Source organism: Haemorhous mexicanus, chromosome 21, assembly GCF_027477595.1.
Source record: "Haemorhous mexicanus isolate bHaeMex1 chromosome 21, bHaeMex1.pri, whole genome shotgun sequence".
Classification (NCBI taxonomy): Eukaryota; Metazoa; Chordata; class Aves; order Passeriformes; family Fringillidae; genus Haemorhous; species Haemorhous mexicanus.
In genome coordinates, this window is record NC_082361.1 from 7,697,765 (window position 1) to 7,715,021 (window position 17,257).

The window sequence follows — 17,257 nt, forward strand, 5'->3', positions numbered from 1 at the left end:
ATCTCAAGTGCTACAAAACTCGACAAGAACCTCTTACCTCCGGCACAGTGATAAACAGGATTGAGGCACCGTGGGAGGGAGGGAATTAAGATAGGACATCAAAGACTGGATTCCATCAAGTAAATCATGCCATTGCTCCAGTAAAAGAGCCCCTAAATGTTTTATTAGGGATTTTCAACAACTACCAAAATTAAGATGGAAGGGATGAATTATTAAAACATAGATTAACTAAAGCAGGTGCTGAATTAAACATGAAAGGTGCGTGTGGGGAGGAGCACAGCCACTGTGTGCTGCAGGCACCTCAGTCCTTCAGCCAGGCGTGCTGGAAGGGTCTGGAGAGGGTGGGTGGCAGTGCTGGGGGCATGAAGAGGCACAAGCTGCTCTGCCAGGTCAGGACTGCAGTGCCAGGGCACTGGCTGCAGGGTCAGCAAAGCAGAATGCCAGGTGCTGCAGAGGCAGCAAAGGAGGGGGTTCTACCTTGGGGGGATGCAGGTTGAAAGTGTGCAAGGGGCAGCCAAGGAAATAAAGCTGGTCCTCTGTTAAATAATGCAGGGAACTTGGGTGGAAAAAGGAGATTTGCCTGAAGTACTTGAACCAGGATCTGAACTTCCTTTTCCTGTGTGTAAATCTGGTTTTACCAACTCAAAACCACCTGTGGCTAGGCAGGGACTGAGAAAATGGGACTGTGACAGGGACTGGGGATTGGTTCAGGGGTTGTGATGGGCACTGGGCAGCTGCTCCTCCAGGCTGGATGTTTATGGCATTGGATAAGGGTAAACAAGGGTTTGTAGGGGCCAGAGAGCCCCAGAGTGAGGGGATGAGTGAGGAGGGCTCCTGTGCTCTCAGTGCCCCTGGGACAGGACATGATTTGGTGGTGGCAACATCTGGGAATAGCTGGAACAAGGGGTCTGTACATGCCCCTGCATAATAAGGCCACATTGCCTCTGGTTTCCTTCTTGTTCTACACCACTCCCACCTGTTAAAAATAGAGGCAGTCTCTTAAACTCTTCCTAAAGCAGTGTGATCCCAGTTTGGTGTTTCTGTGCCCTCGCAGTACAACCTGTTCTGACATTCCCCGTGCCAGGATATGGCAGCCTGTGCAGGTGAAGCAGGGAGAGAACAGGAGGTGAGTGAAGAGATGCTGCTGTCTGTGGTTTGTTTTGTTCCAGCCCCCAGGAGGGTGGGAGCGTTGTGGGAGCATCATCTCCAAGTGTGAAGCACAGAACGTGGTGGGAATTTCTGTCTGTTCCCTCTCTCTTTCTTCTTCCCCAAGATGTTCAAAGCTCTTATTTGGAAGTCTACAGTCAAACCTCTGAATGCCAGCAGTAGTGGAGCTGCTGGGAGCAATTCAGTGTCTGCAGCAGCACTGCTTTAAGGGGCACTGATTGAACAAGTGGAGGCTTCATTCATAATAATAACAAACCACTATTTTGTGGTTTTATGCCGCTTTTAATCTTCACAACTCAAAGGAACATTAATTAACTGTGTGGCACAGTGGGAGGCAGGTAGCTGCTGTTGTCCCCATTTTACAGATGAGGAGGCTGGAGCACTGGCACATCCTGCAGCCTGCCCACAGTCAGACAGTGTTTCACCCTCTGGGTCTGCAGATGATCCCAAAATGCCAGCTCCTGCTCGGAGCTTTATTCTTGGGAATGCTCTCCTGTGGCAGGGCAGGCCCTCAGGAGCTCTGATGTCATTGGCATTTCTTTACACCCACTTTGGTTTTGGATAGATGGAGGTGAATATTGCTGAAGTCAAATGAGAATCTTCTAATATGAATTAGTCCAAATGCCAAAAGCAAGTTCCTTGCCCTCAGGCCAGCGGACGGGCAGTGTTCCAGCTCTGCAGAGCTCCTTCCATTGGGAGAAAAACTTGGAGAAACATGTAAAGCTCAGTCTTTGCTGTGATCCCCACTTTTCACTAATATGTCTGGAGAAGTTTGTTTGGATGAAATGGCAAAAATAGAACCACTGACTGTTTTCCTGTGCAGAAATCCCCAGGTTTGCCTCTCCAGTGAGCTCTCCCTCCAAAAACCTCCAGCTTGACTTTTTTCCCAAGAGTCACATTTGCAGAGGTTTGCTTCTGCTGCTCCTTATTGGCTGAAAAATCAATGTTTCAGCCCTTGTGTGTGCAGTCAAAGGGGCTTGTATTTTGGTGAGGCTCTGGGTAATGCTCAGCTCTCCTCACAGGGCACTGGGCTGGCATTGCTCTCTCCCTGCTGCCGTGTGAAGTGAGTCAGGCTGAGGGCTGAGCAGTGGGGTTCATCCTGCCACGGACACTGGGGAGGGGACCAGCCCTCCCTTGCTCCCTGCCCACTCTGAGAACCCTCCTGATGCTCACACTCCCCTCTCTACCTGCAGGCTGCCCTGGACTCTGAGGGATGCTCCTGGCATCCACCTGATCTTCATCCATGGCTCTCTGGTGGTTTGCAGGGTTAGGGTGGGACCATGGGAGGCCATGTGTCTGTGTGGCTGTTTCTAATTCTTCTAAAGGGAGCAAATTGCATTTTGGGCATCATCCTCAACCCCTCGAGGCAGACCTTGGATTAGCATGGAGGCTTTTCCATTTAGTCTTCTTAATTATGACAGACACTGAAATAAAGGTGGTGAGGGAAGTATGTGAGTGCAGGAGAAGGAGGGTGGTCATGCAGTGTGCAAACATGCTCTTGTCTTTCTTTTTTACCCTTTTTTTTAATCTCCTGTCATCAATCTCCTGTTGCTAAATGTGCAGCTGGAGAGAGGGTTCCTAGGCAAAGTTCCTGCTGATGGATTCTGACAGATCTAATCAGGCAGGGATGGTGACAACCACGTCCTACACCGCTGTGAATTGTGGTTCAAACCTAATATCCTTCACCATGACACACTGTGGCAACTGAAAGGAACCTGATGGCTGAGATCTGGTTGGCCTGAGGGGAGGAATGTTCCCATCACATGCACACCTGCCTGTAGCTCTCATCATTGCCCGTGGGACTGGCTCCCTGATGCATTCCTTGCAACCTCTGCCATCATGCAGCTCTACTGCAGGCCTTCAGTGTCTCTCCCAAGTGGTGTTTTACCTGTCTGATGCTGTGGGTGATCTCAAGGCCTTACTCCTCCATCTCCCTATTTGATGGTGCTCAGGAGTAGCTTAGAGTACCTCTAGGTCTGTATCTAGGCTAATCCCCAAGGCTGCCTTCTCTAACCATTGGGGATCTGCTCTGTGGGGCTCAGGGCATGGATCAGCTCTTTTTCACTGCCTTGGGGCAGGGGGATCACCCACAAATGAGCCAGTTTCTCCCTGTGAGTTTGGAGGAGCCCAAAGCAGCCAGTCCTGCATGTGGAAGAGCTGAATCCCATGCTTGGCCTCTCAGGTCTGGGGCAGGGTTGGTTTGGCCACTCCAGGACCAGCAGCAGTCAGGTCTCAGCCCTGCACAGGCTGTGCACACATTCTGGACAAAGCCCCTGGCACCAGCAGATGCTCAGCTGCAGGAATGCAATCCCCTGTCATCTCATCTCAGGATTTGGGTCTGGGGTCCTCTGTTTTAAACACATCAGACAGACCCAGACCCACGGCACAGCTCCAAGCCTTGGCAGAGCCAGCACAATTCCTGGCTGCCAGTGCTGAGCTCCCAGGTGAAACACCCTCACATGGGATACAACCATGCCCTGCTTCAGCCTCTCTGCCTTTAACCCTCTGTCCTCCTCAGGCAAATGATGATGTTCCCTGTTCCACGTCCAACTCCACACTCAATTTATCTTGTTTATTGACCCAAGCAGAAAGTCAATGTTTTCTTCATCTGCCATTTGCTTCTATGGCAGCCAATTTGGTTCATCCAAAAGAAAAACTGGACGCAACAGAGTTTAGCATCAGATTTTACTCTTTCCCCCCACCCTCCCTTCCTTTTTTTTAGATGCTGATTATTCTTTTTTTCTGAACACACCTGGCCCTGGACAAAGCTTGGCAGCCTTTGCTGTATGATATGGCTGCAGGCAAGGCTAAAAATGTGCAGCAATTAGGCCACGAGCTGCAGAGCCAGGAGGGAGCCTGTGGGTCAGCTCATTACAGGCAGGGGCTGCTGCAGCCAGGGCTGCCTGTGCCCTCCTGTGGGAGCTGTTTGCTTGGGAAACCTTGGCCTCTGGGGCTTTCGTGTGCATTTGGAGCTCTGTCTCTTCCTCAGAAGTCCAAAGGTGGTGCTTTGCAGCCATTGCCTGGATCAGAGCTGCCCAGGCTGTGGGCTGCTGGTTTGTGCTGGAGGTGGGACGTGGGATGTGATTCATGGCACTGCAGATCAGGGAAGGCTCGCTGAAGAGAATTGAAGGGGTGACTCAGGATTCTCAGGGGGAGAAAATTGGTTCTGGGGAGAGGTCTGAGGTCATTTGGGGAGGCTGGGAAGAGAAAATTTTGTGATAAAACCTTGAGGTCATTTTTAATGGCTGGAAGGAACTTTTTTGGGGGTAGAATCTAAGGTAATGTGTAAGGGACTGAAGGAATATTTTGGAAAGAAAATCTGAGGTAATCTGTAAGGAGCACAATGAACACTGAGGGAGAGGTGTCTCCCCAGGTGATGCTGCGGGGATGTGAGTGTTACTGAGGGAATATGAGTGTCTCTGAGGGGACATTTGTCCCTGGGCTAGTGGCAGGTGTCCCATGTGTCACTGAGGGAATTACAGGTCACTGAAGGAATGGCCAATTCCCCAAGAATTGAAGCCCTTCTAGTGTCTTTTAAAGGAAGCAAATTACATTTTGGGCATCCTCCTCAGCCCCTTGATGCAGACCTTGGATTAGCATGGAGGCTTTTCCATTTAGTCTTCTTTATTAAGACAGACACTGAAATAAAGGTGGCGAGTGCAGTATGATGTGCAGAGAAGGAGGGTGGTCCTGCAGTGAGTGCAGGGCTAAGCACAGCCTCTGCCCTAAGAGTTTGCAAGGTTGATCAGTGTGTGCCTGCTTTGAGGTCTGCCCAGGCAGTGCCCACAGCCAGAGTGGCACAGCTTTGCAGGGCAGGCAGAAGAGAAACCCTCCTGGCAGTGTGGGTGCAGTTTTAGGTAATAACCACAGGGATTTTATGAGATGTGCCCACTGCACAGCGTGGTCCAGCCCTTCCCCAGCCACCAATGCCCATCACCTGCCCTGAGCCTGCAGTGGTGTCTCTGATCCTGGGCTGAGCTTGCTCAGGGATCCTAACCAGCACAAACCCCTGTTTTTCTCCAGGGTAGGAAATTCTTTGCTCTGAGGTGCCAACATCTCCAGGGAGGGGTGGGATGAGTGCCTACCAAGGGCAGCAGCACATCAGGTTGCTCCTCACCTCTGGAGACCAAACCCATGGATGTGGTGTCCTCAGAAGGGCTCAGTGACCAGTGGCTTCCAGAACAGAGTGCTGCCCTTGTCACAAACCCATGGAGCTGCTCCTGGATGCTGGGCACCTTGGGAAACACAGTCTGCTTCAGGTGCCTAGATAAGAGCCAAGCCCTTCTGAAAAACCTGCCCAGACAGATGGAAAACCCAATGCAAATCTCTCCCCAGGTATAAAATTAATTGGATTCTAACTTCAAAGAGTACTTCTGGAAATGAGCTGTAAATAATCTGGTTGTGCCTCAGTTCCTCTGTCTGTGGACATTCATCTGGCTTTTTTTGAGCCAGTGAGTGTTGCTGATGGAAGGTGCTATATATAGCAGCAAAGCTATGCATATATGGATGCATATGCATAAATGTATCCCTAGTAACTGACCCAGGTGTGTGATGTTTTCTATAATACAGCTGACAGGTTTGTTTCCCAAAAAAAGCTTCATTTTTGCTTCCTGTGGGCTCTCACCCCTCTCATTTTGCAGCTGTGTGAAGTTCTCAGACGTGGGTTGCTTGCTCACCCTCTGCCATGGCTGGAAGCTACAACAGTTGGCATCTGGTGACCCCTGGGATGCAGAGGGGTTGGTGAAGGTCACCCAGGTGTGAGGGTCTCAGCAGGGTTCAACTGGATGGAGCTTTATGGCAGAGCTTGGTGTTGCTCCTGCTGAGCTGTGCTGCTCCGAGCTGGCTCCTGCAGGGCTGTCCTGCCTGCAGCCAGCATTCCAGAGGGATCTGCATTCCCAGCAGCCATTCCTGCCTGGCTGCTCCCTGGCACCCAGCTCGTGAGGAGCTCGGTGCTGTCTGTTCCCAGCGGATCGATAGGAGCATCTGTGAAAAATCAGGACGTGGATATCTGATCCAGCAGCTCTGGCTGTTTGCTATTTATCCAGCCTAATTCTATCAGCATTTCTGAAGTGCTTATCAGCACCACATCTTGACACTTTATCTGTGTATTGGAACCCCCCCAGTGACTGGGCAGTGAGAGGGGCTGGGGCTGAGCTGTGGCCCCTCCCTTTCCCAGTTTCCCTGCAAAATCCAACTTTTCCTCATGACCCTCATGAATTGCTCTAGAATCAGATCCACAAGAGCCCACTAGGACAAAAAACTTGTCCAGAATACCCTAGAGAGGTGTGAAAGGGAAGGAGAACCCCTAAGCAGAGGCAGAAGTCTGAGTTCCAAGCTTTTCCATCTTGCCATTGCAAAATGCTTGGGATGACTAAAGGCCCATACTGGATCTGTCCCATGGGGCAGTGTGGGACATCTCTGCTTCTGTGGGGTGGCCGTGGGGCCCAGGAACAGGGGATGGATGCTGTACCTGGGCTGAGGTCCTTCCACCTCCTCTCTTGTCTTTCTGGCCCCACCAGCAAGCAAATTCCCAACTTCTCAGCCAGGGAAGCAGGGTGGAGAGAAGGAAACTGGCACAGCCAAGTTCCTGTTTGGGCTAGAATATATAGCTGGCTTAAATGGGAAAATCCTTTAGCTCATGCCTTGGGAATGCTGAACGAGCTGGGACCTGAAATCTTGGTTTGCTGATGGCTTGGAAGGGCAAAGACAGGGGGAGGGTGGCTGGGTGCTCCTGTTCTCTCCAGCATGTGACCTCCCATGTTGGGAGTGGATACAGGTGAGGTGGTGAGGAGATGTCCAGAGCTCCTCACAGCACTGAGTGTAATGGCAATTTTGCAATTAATGACATTTTTTACCACGTCACGTGGAATCCATGTGAATCTGTGCTGTATTTGAACCTGCCTAGGCAGGGCTGCAGTCGCTGCCTGGTACTGGAGTGGCCTGACCCATCTCATGCTGTTTTCAGCCTGTAATAATTTAGGGGGAGAAATCTCAGGCCTTCTGTCTCCCTTTTGTTTGATTGCTTGTTTTTACTAAGATTTCTGTTTCTCCCCCCCAGGCAACACTGTTACAGAGGATTGAGGCAGGCATTTTGTGTAAGGTCTTTCTTTTAGAGGCCAAGAATTGCCTTAATTTGTCCAGCTCAGAAGTGCTTTTTGAAAAACTTGCTTTTTGAATTGCTGCACCCAGCGTGAAGCCTTGTTTGGCTTTAGCCATGAAAGCCAGCAGCAATTGTCCATCTCCAAGCACAGAGACAGCAGCTGGCCAAAACCACCCAGTCTGGGGCTGCTGGGGGAGCTGGGAGAGTGGGGGAGAGGAATGTGACATACTGGACAAGCACTGGGAGGGCAGGGAGCACTCAGGGAGGAGCCTGCCCAGGTGATTTTGCCCCAGGGAGAGCCCTGCCCACCACAGGTGGAGTGATGCTGTGTCCTGCAGCTGCTGCTGGAAAATATCCTCTTTTTCCAGGCTGAACACCTTCTTCCCTGCCCAGAATAAAACCCCCAACAGCTCCTCTTTAGCAAATGTTATCAAGTTTGTAGAACTCCAGAGCTGGAAGGGCCAGGGTCAGTTTGCTGTGCAGCCCCTCTGTGCATATGCATTATGGAATCATCTTTAATGGCATGATCATATCCTGGTTTTTCACCTTTGCCTCGCTCAGCACAGCTGATGAACCTGCTCTGGGAATGATCTGCATTAATGTGAAGCTGTAAAAACTTCAGCTGAAGTCAATGAGAGCTGTACTTTGAGCAGGGAAAGTGTCATTTAATGCTAAGCACTCTGAAAAAATCACATCTAAATGTCTCAGATTTGGTGCACGTAACGGAGTGGATGTTTTTTACATCACTGTGCCTGTGCCTTGGCTCCCTGTCTGTAAAATGGGAATGATAACAGGGAGATTGGAACTTAATCACTTTATTTGTTGTGAAATACTGCTGCTTCTTGGTGTTGAGTAAAGTATAAGCAAGCCACGAGGAGCTAACTAATTGTGCATGCAGAACAGTGCCTGGATAGAGTACAATAAAGTAGGAGCTATGTGTCCTCCAGGGAAGAGAAAACAAGGTACTGAGAAGCTGCAGAGGAAGTCATTTACAGGGGGCTGAGAAGCTGTGGGTGTTTGGAGGTACCCAAGGGTGGGTTTTAGGATGCCTAAACAGCTCTGGACTGTTTCAGTCTTCCTGGGGCTCCTGGCTGCAGCCTGGCACCATCACCTTTGGCATTTGGGGAGAGATAGGTCCTTAGGATAACCCTCCTGGATTGTGGCCTTGGAGTCAACACCCTCATCAAAGGCAAAACTACTGGAGCCTGCATTAAGGTTGTCCTGGCATCACCCATAATTTCATACATTTCACCTTTTCTGTGTGCCCAGGCCAGAGTGATGGCTCTGTTCCTGGCATGCCTGATCAACCTTGGTGTCTCCCTGGCAGTGCCCATCATATCTGCTGGGATAGTCATGGGGACACAGTGCTTGGCAGTGATGGGTTTCCTCCTGGCTGGTGTCTCCAGGTGCTTGCTGTGGGATTTCTGTCCCACTGAGAACACCTGCAGTGCTCCAAGCTCCCATCCCATCCCATCCCATCCCATCCCATCCCATCCCATCCCATCCCATCCCATCCCATCCCATCCCATCCCATCCCATCCCATCCCATCCCATCCCATCCCATCCCACATTTTGCTGCTGAGGTTCCTGGCACACAGGAGCATCCAGAACACTGGGAATGCATCCTGCTGCATTTGGGATGGATTACAGACTGCAGCAGGTACCAGCACATGTAATTCCCAGCACACTTCCTGACCATGCTTTGCCATCCCTCTTAAGGCTCATGTGCCTTTTCTTAACCCTCCCAGCACTGACGTTGCCTGGGAGACTGAGCCAGCACCTCCTGCATTTCCTTTGGCTCGTGCAGGGTTGAAACTGCAGCCACAACCTTCCCTGAAGCAAGAAAAATACTCAGAATTAAAACTATCTAGTTTAATTCATCTGTGATACCCTGGTCCTTCACATTGCAGAGCTGTGCTGGCTCCGAGGGGTCTGCAGTGAGGTGCAGGGTCCTTGTGAACCCCAGCATCCCTGGGATGTGCTTTCCCAGCTCACTTTTGTCCCAGTGTGTTTGGTTTTGCTTTGCTTTGCTGTAATTAAATTCCTGGCCCTTTGCTTGCAGAAGTGAGCTTCAAAATGCTCTGGCGGAGGGGTGGTTTTATTGAATCTCCAGCAAATTACTGATGCTTGGTGGGGAATTTTTCACACTTTCAACCTCAAGGTTTTTGGGAGAGCTTTTTTGCAAGTGTTTATTATAGTATTGCCACTAGAAGCGAGACTACCCAGAAAATTTATAGCAAGCAGATCATCAGCTGTGGAATGTCAGCACAGCACCGTTGAAATGCCTTCTCCAGTGTCACTCAAGTGAGGATGATTTCTCCCAGCTGAGGACCTGGATAGTGGTTTTGCTTCAAAACTTCCAGCACTATTACAGTGGCTGAAAAGTGGTTGTCGGTGAACTGGGCAGAAAATCACTTTTTTCCTACATGAAACAATAAATCTGATGCAGGCACAGCGCTGGGACACCTGGTTGAAGACAGGAGCTGCAGCATGCCAAAGTTTCAGGCTGTGAAGCCTTCAGGTGAGAAGCTGCCACCACCTCATGAGCTCCTTGGGTGCTGGGGATGGGCATTAACTTTTCCAGAGCATTCCAGCTTGGTCAGTGTGGGAATGGACTTGCTTAGCTCAGGGCTCAGTGCTGTAGGAGATGGGTGCTGCATTCCCCACAGATATGGATGTCAGGAAGAAATCCTTCCCTGGCAGTGTGGGCAGGCCCTGGCACAGGGTGACCAGAGCAGCTGTGGCTGTCCCTGGATCCCTGGAAGAGTCCAGGGCCAGGCTGGGCAGGGCTGGGAGCAGCCTGGGACAGTGGGAGGTGTCCCTGCCATGGCAGAGGTGGAATGAGGTGATTTTTAAGGTCCCTTCCAATCCAAACCCTTCTGTGATCCATGATTAAATGTAGGGATGCAGGAAAGGGCTGTAGAGAGAATGGCCTCTTGCTGCAGGCAGAATAAAAATTGAAAGGGTGGAAATCCCAAAAAAAAACATAATCTGTTGCATTTAAATTGGAGACCACTTTTCTCAGGTGATCATTTCTTACATTTCCATTATAATTTGGGTGTTTACCGCATGGCTGTCAGTACAGAACAGCTGAGCCTGTAGTGCAGCAGGCCCAGCTGGAATTGTAGTCTGAGTGTGGGAAGTGCTAAAAGTACTAAAAATAGCTTGGAAAGCATCTTCAGTTGGCCATCCAGCAGCGGTGAGCACTTTCCATCCTCTTCTCTTGTTGTCTTGGCTGCCTGTCTAAAATGTGAAGGAAATCATCACCCCCAGTGTCCAGAAGCTGGGAGCAGAAATGAATGTTTGTGACACACAGGGGGTCCTGGGAGGGGACTCCCCTGGGGAAGGGGTGGCTCTGCCTTTGCTGAGGGCAGGAGTGCCACGTGCTGAGTGTGGTGCTGGGGCTGCAGGCGATGGCACCAAAGGGTCCTGAAGGTTCCACTTGCAGCCAAGGTCCCAGTCCCATGTGCTGATCAATTCTTTGCTTCTAGCTTTGCAGCTGCAGCTTGGGGTTTTATTGGTTATATATAATTATAAAAAAAATGTGATTATGAGTTTTGCAGTACACCCTCAGCTGGGATCCATGTGTTGCTCGCCCTTTGTGCCCATTTCTGTGATGAATTTTCCAGGGCTCAGGCAAGCAGCAGTTGGTCTGAGAAATGCAGAATCTGGGTGAAAATTGCTCTGTCCTGGTTTGCAAGTGCAGCAGCTCTGGAGTTCCCTGCTCAACAGAAGCAGGAAACTGCACAAGGTGCTGGGCATGAGCCCTCCTGGCTGGGCTGTGCTGGGCAGTTCTGGCTGAAGCTGCAGGTGACACAGCATCACACCCTGTGCTGCCAGTGGGTCCTGTCTCTAGAAACTCCTGAACTCCGAGTTCCCCCCCTGATCCCTCTCCAAACCCAGCTCAGGGAGCAGATGGCACTGGCTTACTTTCCAGCTCACATTCTTCTCTTTATTTTTCTCATCGATGGTGAACTTTGTAAGGCACTGAAGTCTTTAACCATTAGCAGGCAATAAAAAGGGGCAGCAGAGCTGGATAACACCCACTAATCCCCTTCAGGATGAGCTGGAGAGAAGAGCCACTGCAAAGCTCTGGAGCTTATTCTGGGATGAGTGCTTTGGAGGCTTTGAGAATAGCTTGGTGTTGGTATTTCATAAATAAATAACCCCCAGCAGTATTTGTCAGTGAATCTGCTTCATTAAGGAGACCTGGAACAAAGGGAGAGAGTGGAAGAAAACTGTTTTTGAGGGAACCCTGGCGAGTGTAGGTGGTGGGAGGTGGAATGGGGCTGTGTGAGGATGGGTGCCATGGTCTGCACCATGGGAGCAGGGTCAGGAGGGGAGCCCTGCTGTGCTGCACCACGCTGGACATTTGTGCCACAAGATGTTGATAAAAAAATTGGGCTTTACTGTTGCTGGGTGTGTGTTCAGAGGGTCCTGGCAGGGAGGGGAGGGTGTTTCATTTTTGAACTATGTCATTTGGGTGTCTGCAGATGTCTTTGGGAGAGCTGGAGAGTTAAAGAAGTGTGTGTGTGTGTATGTTCATTGATGTTATGGGCTTGTGGAGGGGATCTGGCAGCAGAAGTTAGGTCGCTCTCTCCAAAATGCCCTTTTGGTCAAGACCTAGCTTTGGGTCACTGATGGATTTCCCCATCCTCCCAGTGCCCCAGGTGCTGAGCCCTGCCTGCTCCCTGGGGCTTTGGCACCTGGGTCCAGCCAGGCCCACCAGCAGCTTCCCTGGCTCTTCAATTTGCTGGGGGCACAGAGCCTGTCCTTCTCCATCCTGCCCTGTCACAACAGATCCAAGGCTCACTCACTGAAATCCAGCAGGAAGAGATGGAGAACCAGAGCTGTTCTTTTGCAGGCAGCTTGTTACTGCAGGGCAAGTGATTCATCCATCAGGGCTGGTCTCATCTGGCACCCAGGCAGTGGTGAGGCTGGCTGTCCCCTGTGGGCTCCCTGCAGTGGTGGCCAGATGCTGCCATCACTCCCCAAGTGTCCCTTGCTTTGTTGGCACTGCTTTCTCTCCAGGGCTGGCTCTGCAACGTGAGAGCAGAAGCCCCATGCAGTGGGCAGGGAAGGACAGGCAGGGGTCCCTGGCAGAGCTGTGTGGGTGGAAAGGGATCTGCTCCATGCCACGTGTGCCTGCAGAAGGCAGGTGATTAATGACTGCTCTTCACTGCCACAATTAAAAGGGGCTGCTGAGGCTGGCAGTGCCAGGGGCTAGGCAGCACCTGCCTGCACTGAGCCAGGCTCCTCCAGCCCCTCCAGAGGCAGATGAAAGTGAAGTTTGCTCCCAGCCTGCTCTGAGCATCACATCAGGCTCTCATGAGCGGCCATCCCTGCCAGGGCTCTGTGCTGAAGTGAAGCTCCTCTAATGGAACGATGGCCATGCAGAACTGATCCTGCAGAGCTCTGCCCTCACCCTGCTCCTCTCACAGGCGACACCTGAACACTTCCCAGTGAGGTTAATATTTTAATGTGCTTAATGGCTCATTCCAGCCCTTCCTGGGCTTTGGCAGGGGTCATCCATTATGCCAGGCTTTGGAGAGCAAGTTTCCCATTCCCATCCTCAGCCCTCCCGAGGGCAGGAGCTTGCTTTGTGCTTCCAAGTTTTAATTAAAGCATGACGAGCTGCCCTTGGCAGCCCCAGCCTGGTGCCATGTGGGATGAGCCAATGTCTCCTGACAGAATTCTGTCTCTCTGGAGCAATCCTGTGCAAGGACCCAGCCCAGAATCTCCTTTCCACCACCCAAAGCAGCTGTAGCTCCTCACCTTCTCCTTCCAGGCATGTGGGTTGTTTGGTGGCTCAGTGGAAAAACCAGGAGGGAGGATGGGAGCATGGTTCTCCTTGCTGTCCACCCACGATGAGAAACCCCCTGGGAGGACCAGATGGGGCTGAGCTTTTGGGGTGGGTGGTGGAGGAGCTGTCACGGTTTGTTGGTTTTGGCTTTTCTAAAATAATTCTCCCTACATTAATAAACAGTGGGTTTAGTTAGTAAATAATATCCCCTTCCTCCCCCCAATCTCTCCAGCAGAAATATGTGCCCTGATCTAATATATCCTTCCTTTCTCATTCCCTCATTTCAGAGGAGCTGCAGATCCTGGAGGGAACAGAGTGCTAATAGAAAACGGCCTCTAAAGATATTTGAAACATGACCAAGAAAGGACACAGGGAGATTCGTCTCCAAATATGCTGGAAAATCTAGGAGGTGGGCCAAGAAAGGGAGAATATCAGGAGCTTGATTGCTACGAGTGAAAAGTTAATTGGGAAGCATTAATTGGGGTGAGAGCTGGCAGCACAGACAGGAATTTGCTGTGTGGGACACCACAGTGAACACAGAGCTGCCCCAGTGCTGAGATAACTCATCCACCCCAGCCCATGGGGATGTGCCAATTTACTATTTCTCACTGCTTTTAATGGTGTTTTCCTTATTGACAGTCCCAACTTTTGGAATCCTGTGACTGCCTTGAAATCCTCAATCTAAAAACATCATGATGTCAACACTGCATAAGGCTTTATTTGGGTTTGGTCTCTGAGGAGTTCCTAGCCCTTGAGTTTGCAGGGAAAAGCTTGGTTATACCCTAAAGCAAATTTAGGGGAGAAAAATATTAAAAAAAAAACCCAAAACACCCAGAACAGCAGAGCAATTGATTTATTTTTAAAACCTCATCATTTTGGTGCCAGTTGCATTATATTCTTTTTTAATGCCTGACTCATGATTTCTTGAGCACTTGGTGTTGGCAGGGCTGTGTGCGTGAGTGTGACAGCGTGTGAGCTCAGGGGCCCTCTGCTGATAGAGAATGCAGGGCTGCCTCCAGGCAGCACCACTGTGGCCCTCCAGGGCTGGTGAAAATTCCTCTGCTGCTGTTTCATTGCCAAGCAGATTGTTTTCACATTAAACCCCCCAAAAAAGGGACAGTAGAGATGGGCATTGGGTCATCGTGCTGATGGCCAAGCAGGAGAGAGGCTCAAGGAGAATAAACCATGCTGGGACTCCCAGCATTGCCTCAGGGGTATTGAGGTCAGAGGGGTCAGGGTTAATTTGAGCCTCCTGTGGGTAAAGATCTAATAAACAGCCTGTGGAGGTCAAGTCTGTCACTATCAGTGACTTGTTCTGTGACCTCCCTCTCTCTCTGATCACTTTGTCTCTCTCCTGTCAGGTGATGGGTTCTGTTGCCCAGGATGCACTGTGGGTATTGGTTAACATATTAACTGTGCTTTGAAGATGAAAAAATATCTTGGAGATGCTTAAAGCTCTTGACAAGCATGTGTGTTCCTTTTGCAGGAATCCAGCAGAAGGCAGAGTGCCTGAATGCTTTGTCACAGGCAAAATCTGCTGCGTGTGCAGCTCCGAGAGGCAGGGCTGGGAGCTTCCCAAGGCTTCACATGGCCTTGGAATTATTCCTGGGTGCTCATGCTTCTTGCTTGAGGGGTGTGACAGCACAGCAGTGCCTGGGGCTTTGCCCATCCATCATGGGCTGGAGCAGAGCAGCAGAGCTGTGCCTGCACGCATCCCTGCGCTACCTGCTCCACATGCACATCCCAGCAAGCTCAAAGCCAGGTTCCATGTGTCTGTCCAGCTTTGGCAGTGTGGCAGCAGCTCTCTGGCTCCCGAGAGCAACAGACAGCTTTCTCAGGCCTTTCTGGGAAAGGCTGTGAGAATGATCAGAGAAAGAATGAGAAACAATTCTTACCTTAACCTGCTGCGCCTGTTGTTGTGAACATGAAGAATATGTTATGGAGATTTGTTTACCCGGGGTGGTTTCTTAATTAGCCACTGGTGATGGTGTTTGGATTGGAGGACCAATTGGGTCCAGGTGTATTGTACCTGTCGAAAAAAGCAATGGTTTTCTTTATAATGATATATATATAATAAATAGATCGATCAGCCTTCTGTGAATCATGGAGTCAATGCTAATTATTACATGGCTGGGGGCCTGTGACAACGTGGCAGTGTTCCTGGGGTGGATGTGGGTGATGGTGATGGACAGGGTGTGGATGTTCAGGGAGGCTTGGTCCACATTCAGGAAGAGTTTTATGGCTCTGGATTTGCTCTTGTCTAGTGTAGGGTTGGATTTACACCCAGCTCCACACTACTAATGAAGCATCTCCCAGTTGCTAGTTTGCATAAAACTGGTGGATATTATCTTTGAAACCCCATGACTGGTTGATTATGTGAAGGATGCCAGAGTTATGCAGAAAGTTTATTGTACGGCATAATCACAAACCCTTGATTTCCTTGGGAAGTGTGAAAAATGCCAGTCATTTGTTTTTAAAATTTTAAAAGTTTAATAGTAGTAAAATGGTTATAAAAATAGTAATATAATTAGAGTAATAAAAATTTGGACAGTTAGGATTTAGGACAATAGGAGACAGTAAAAGCAAAGAGTTATGGGCAGTCTGGGTACCTCTTTCTTGGCAAAATAAGCCCGAAAAAGGACCCACGTTGACAGAGGATTAACCCTTAAAAACAACAGCCTGTTGCATATTCATACACCTCATCCATGATGCATAAATTCCATTCCAACACAGGATTCTGTCTGGTCAGTGTCAGCTTCTTCCTCTGAATCCTAACGGTATCTTCAGTGCTGAGCAAGGCAGGAAGAAGTTCATTTCTTCTGATAAAGGAGCAATAAATTCTTTTTCTCTGAAAGATTTAGGTGTCCTGTGGCTGCCATCTCTCTGTGAATCCTTTCTTTAAAAAGTATCTTACATATCATAGTTTCTATTTTAACATTGTTGTAACCTAAAACTATATTTAACACACTTCTTAAGAAAATTAACACAGCATAACTTTCTAACATAACACATACAACATTCATTTTAATATTTGCTAAAAGCCAATCATAAAATACACATTTTTCACAGGAAGTTTCCTTTGGCTCGGTGTCTCTAACCAGGGATTTTGCCAGAGCAGCTCTGTGTGGACTGTCCTGCCCATGCCCATGCCCTGCCAGCTCCCTGCCAGCCCTAACGGTGCCTTTTCTCTCCAAGGGAAGAAGCGATGCTGTCCACCTACTTCGAGACCATCAATGACTTGCTCTCCTCCTTCGGGCCCGTCCGCGACTGCTCCCGCAACAACGGCGGCTGCACCCGCAACTTCAAGTGTGTGTCCGACCGCAAGGTGGACTCCACGGGCTGTGTGGTATGTGCTGGGGCTCTGGGGTGGTACTGGGGCTGTGGGGTATGTGCTGGGGCTGTGGGGTGGTACTGGGGCTGTGGGGTATGTGCTGGGGCTCTGGGGTAGTGCTGGGGCTCTGGGGTGGTACTGGGGCTCTGGGGTATGTGCTGGGGCTCTGGGGTATGTGCTGGGGCTCTGGGGTGGTACTGGGGCTGTGGGGTATGTGCTGGGGCTCTGGGGTAGGTGCTGGGGCTGTGGGGTAGTGCTGGGGCTCTGGGGTGGGTGCTGGGGCTCTGGGGTGGGTGCTGGGGCTCTGGGGTGGTACTGGGGCTGTGGGGTAGGTACTGGGGCTCTGGGGTATGTGCTGGGGCTCTGGGGTGGTACTGGGGCTGTGGGGTATGTGCTGGGGCTCTGGGGTGGTACTGGGGCTGTGGGGTATGTGCTGGGGCTCTGGGGTATGTGCTGGGGCTGTGTGGTATGTGCTGGGGCTCTGGGGTATGTGCTGGGGCTGTGGGGTGTGTGCTGGGGCTCTGGGGTGGTACTGGGGCTGTGGGGTGTGTGCTGGGGCTCTGGGGTGGTACTGGGGCTGTGGGGTGTGTGCTGGGACTCTGGGGTAGTACTGGGGCTGTGGGGTATGTGCTGGGGCTGTGGGGTGGGCGCTGGGGCTCTGGGGTAGTACTGGGGCTGTGTGGTATGTGCTGGGGCTCTGAGCTACTACCGGGGCTGTGGAGTACATACTGGGGCTGTGGGATGGGTGCTGGGGCTGTGTGGTGAGATACTGGAGCTGTGGGGTGAGTGCTGGGGCTGTAAGGTAGGTGCTGGAGCTGTGGGGTGAGTGCTGGGGCTGTAAGGTAGGTGCTGGAGC

The 17,257-nt window shown here is 50.8% G+C and overlaps 1 protein-coding gene across 3 annotated transcripts in view; it reads left to right on the plus strand.

The window, feature by feature from the left end:
* Positions 1–17,257, plus strand: part of ASTN2 (astrotactin 2) — a 326,876-nt gene that overhangs the window by 156,996 nt on the left and 152,623 nt on the right. For all 3 annotated transcript variants that reach the window (XM_059864813.1, XM_059864814.1, XM_059864815.1), the window contains one exon: positions 16,266–16,416. In XM_059864813.1, the coding sequence (XP_059720796.1) occupies positions 16,266–16,416 (151 nt within the window). The remainder of the gene's footprint in view (positions 1–16,265; positions 16,417–17,257) is intronic.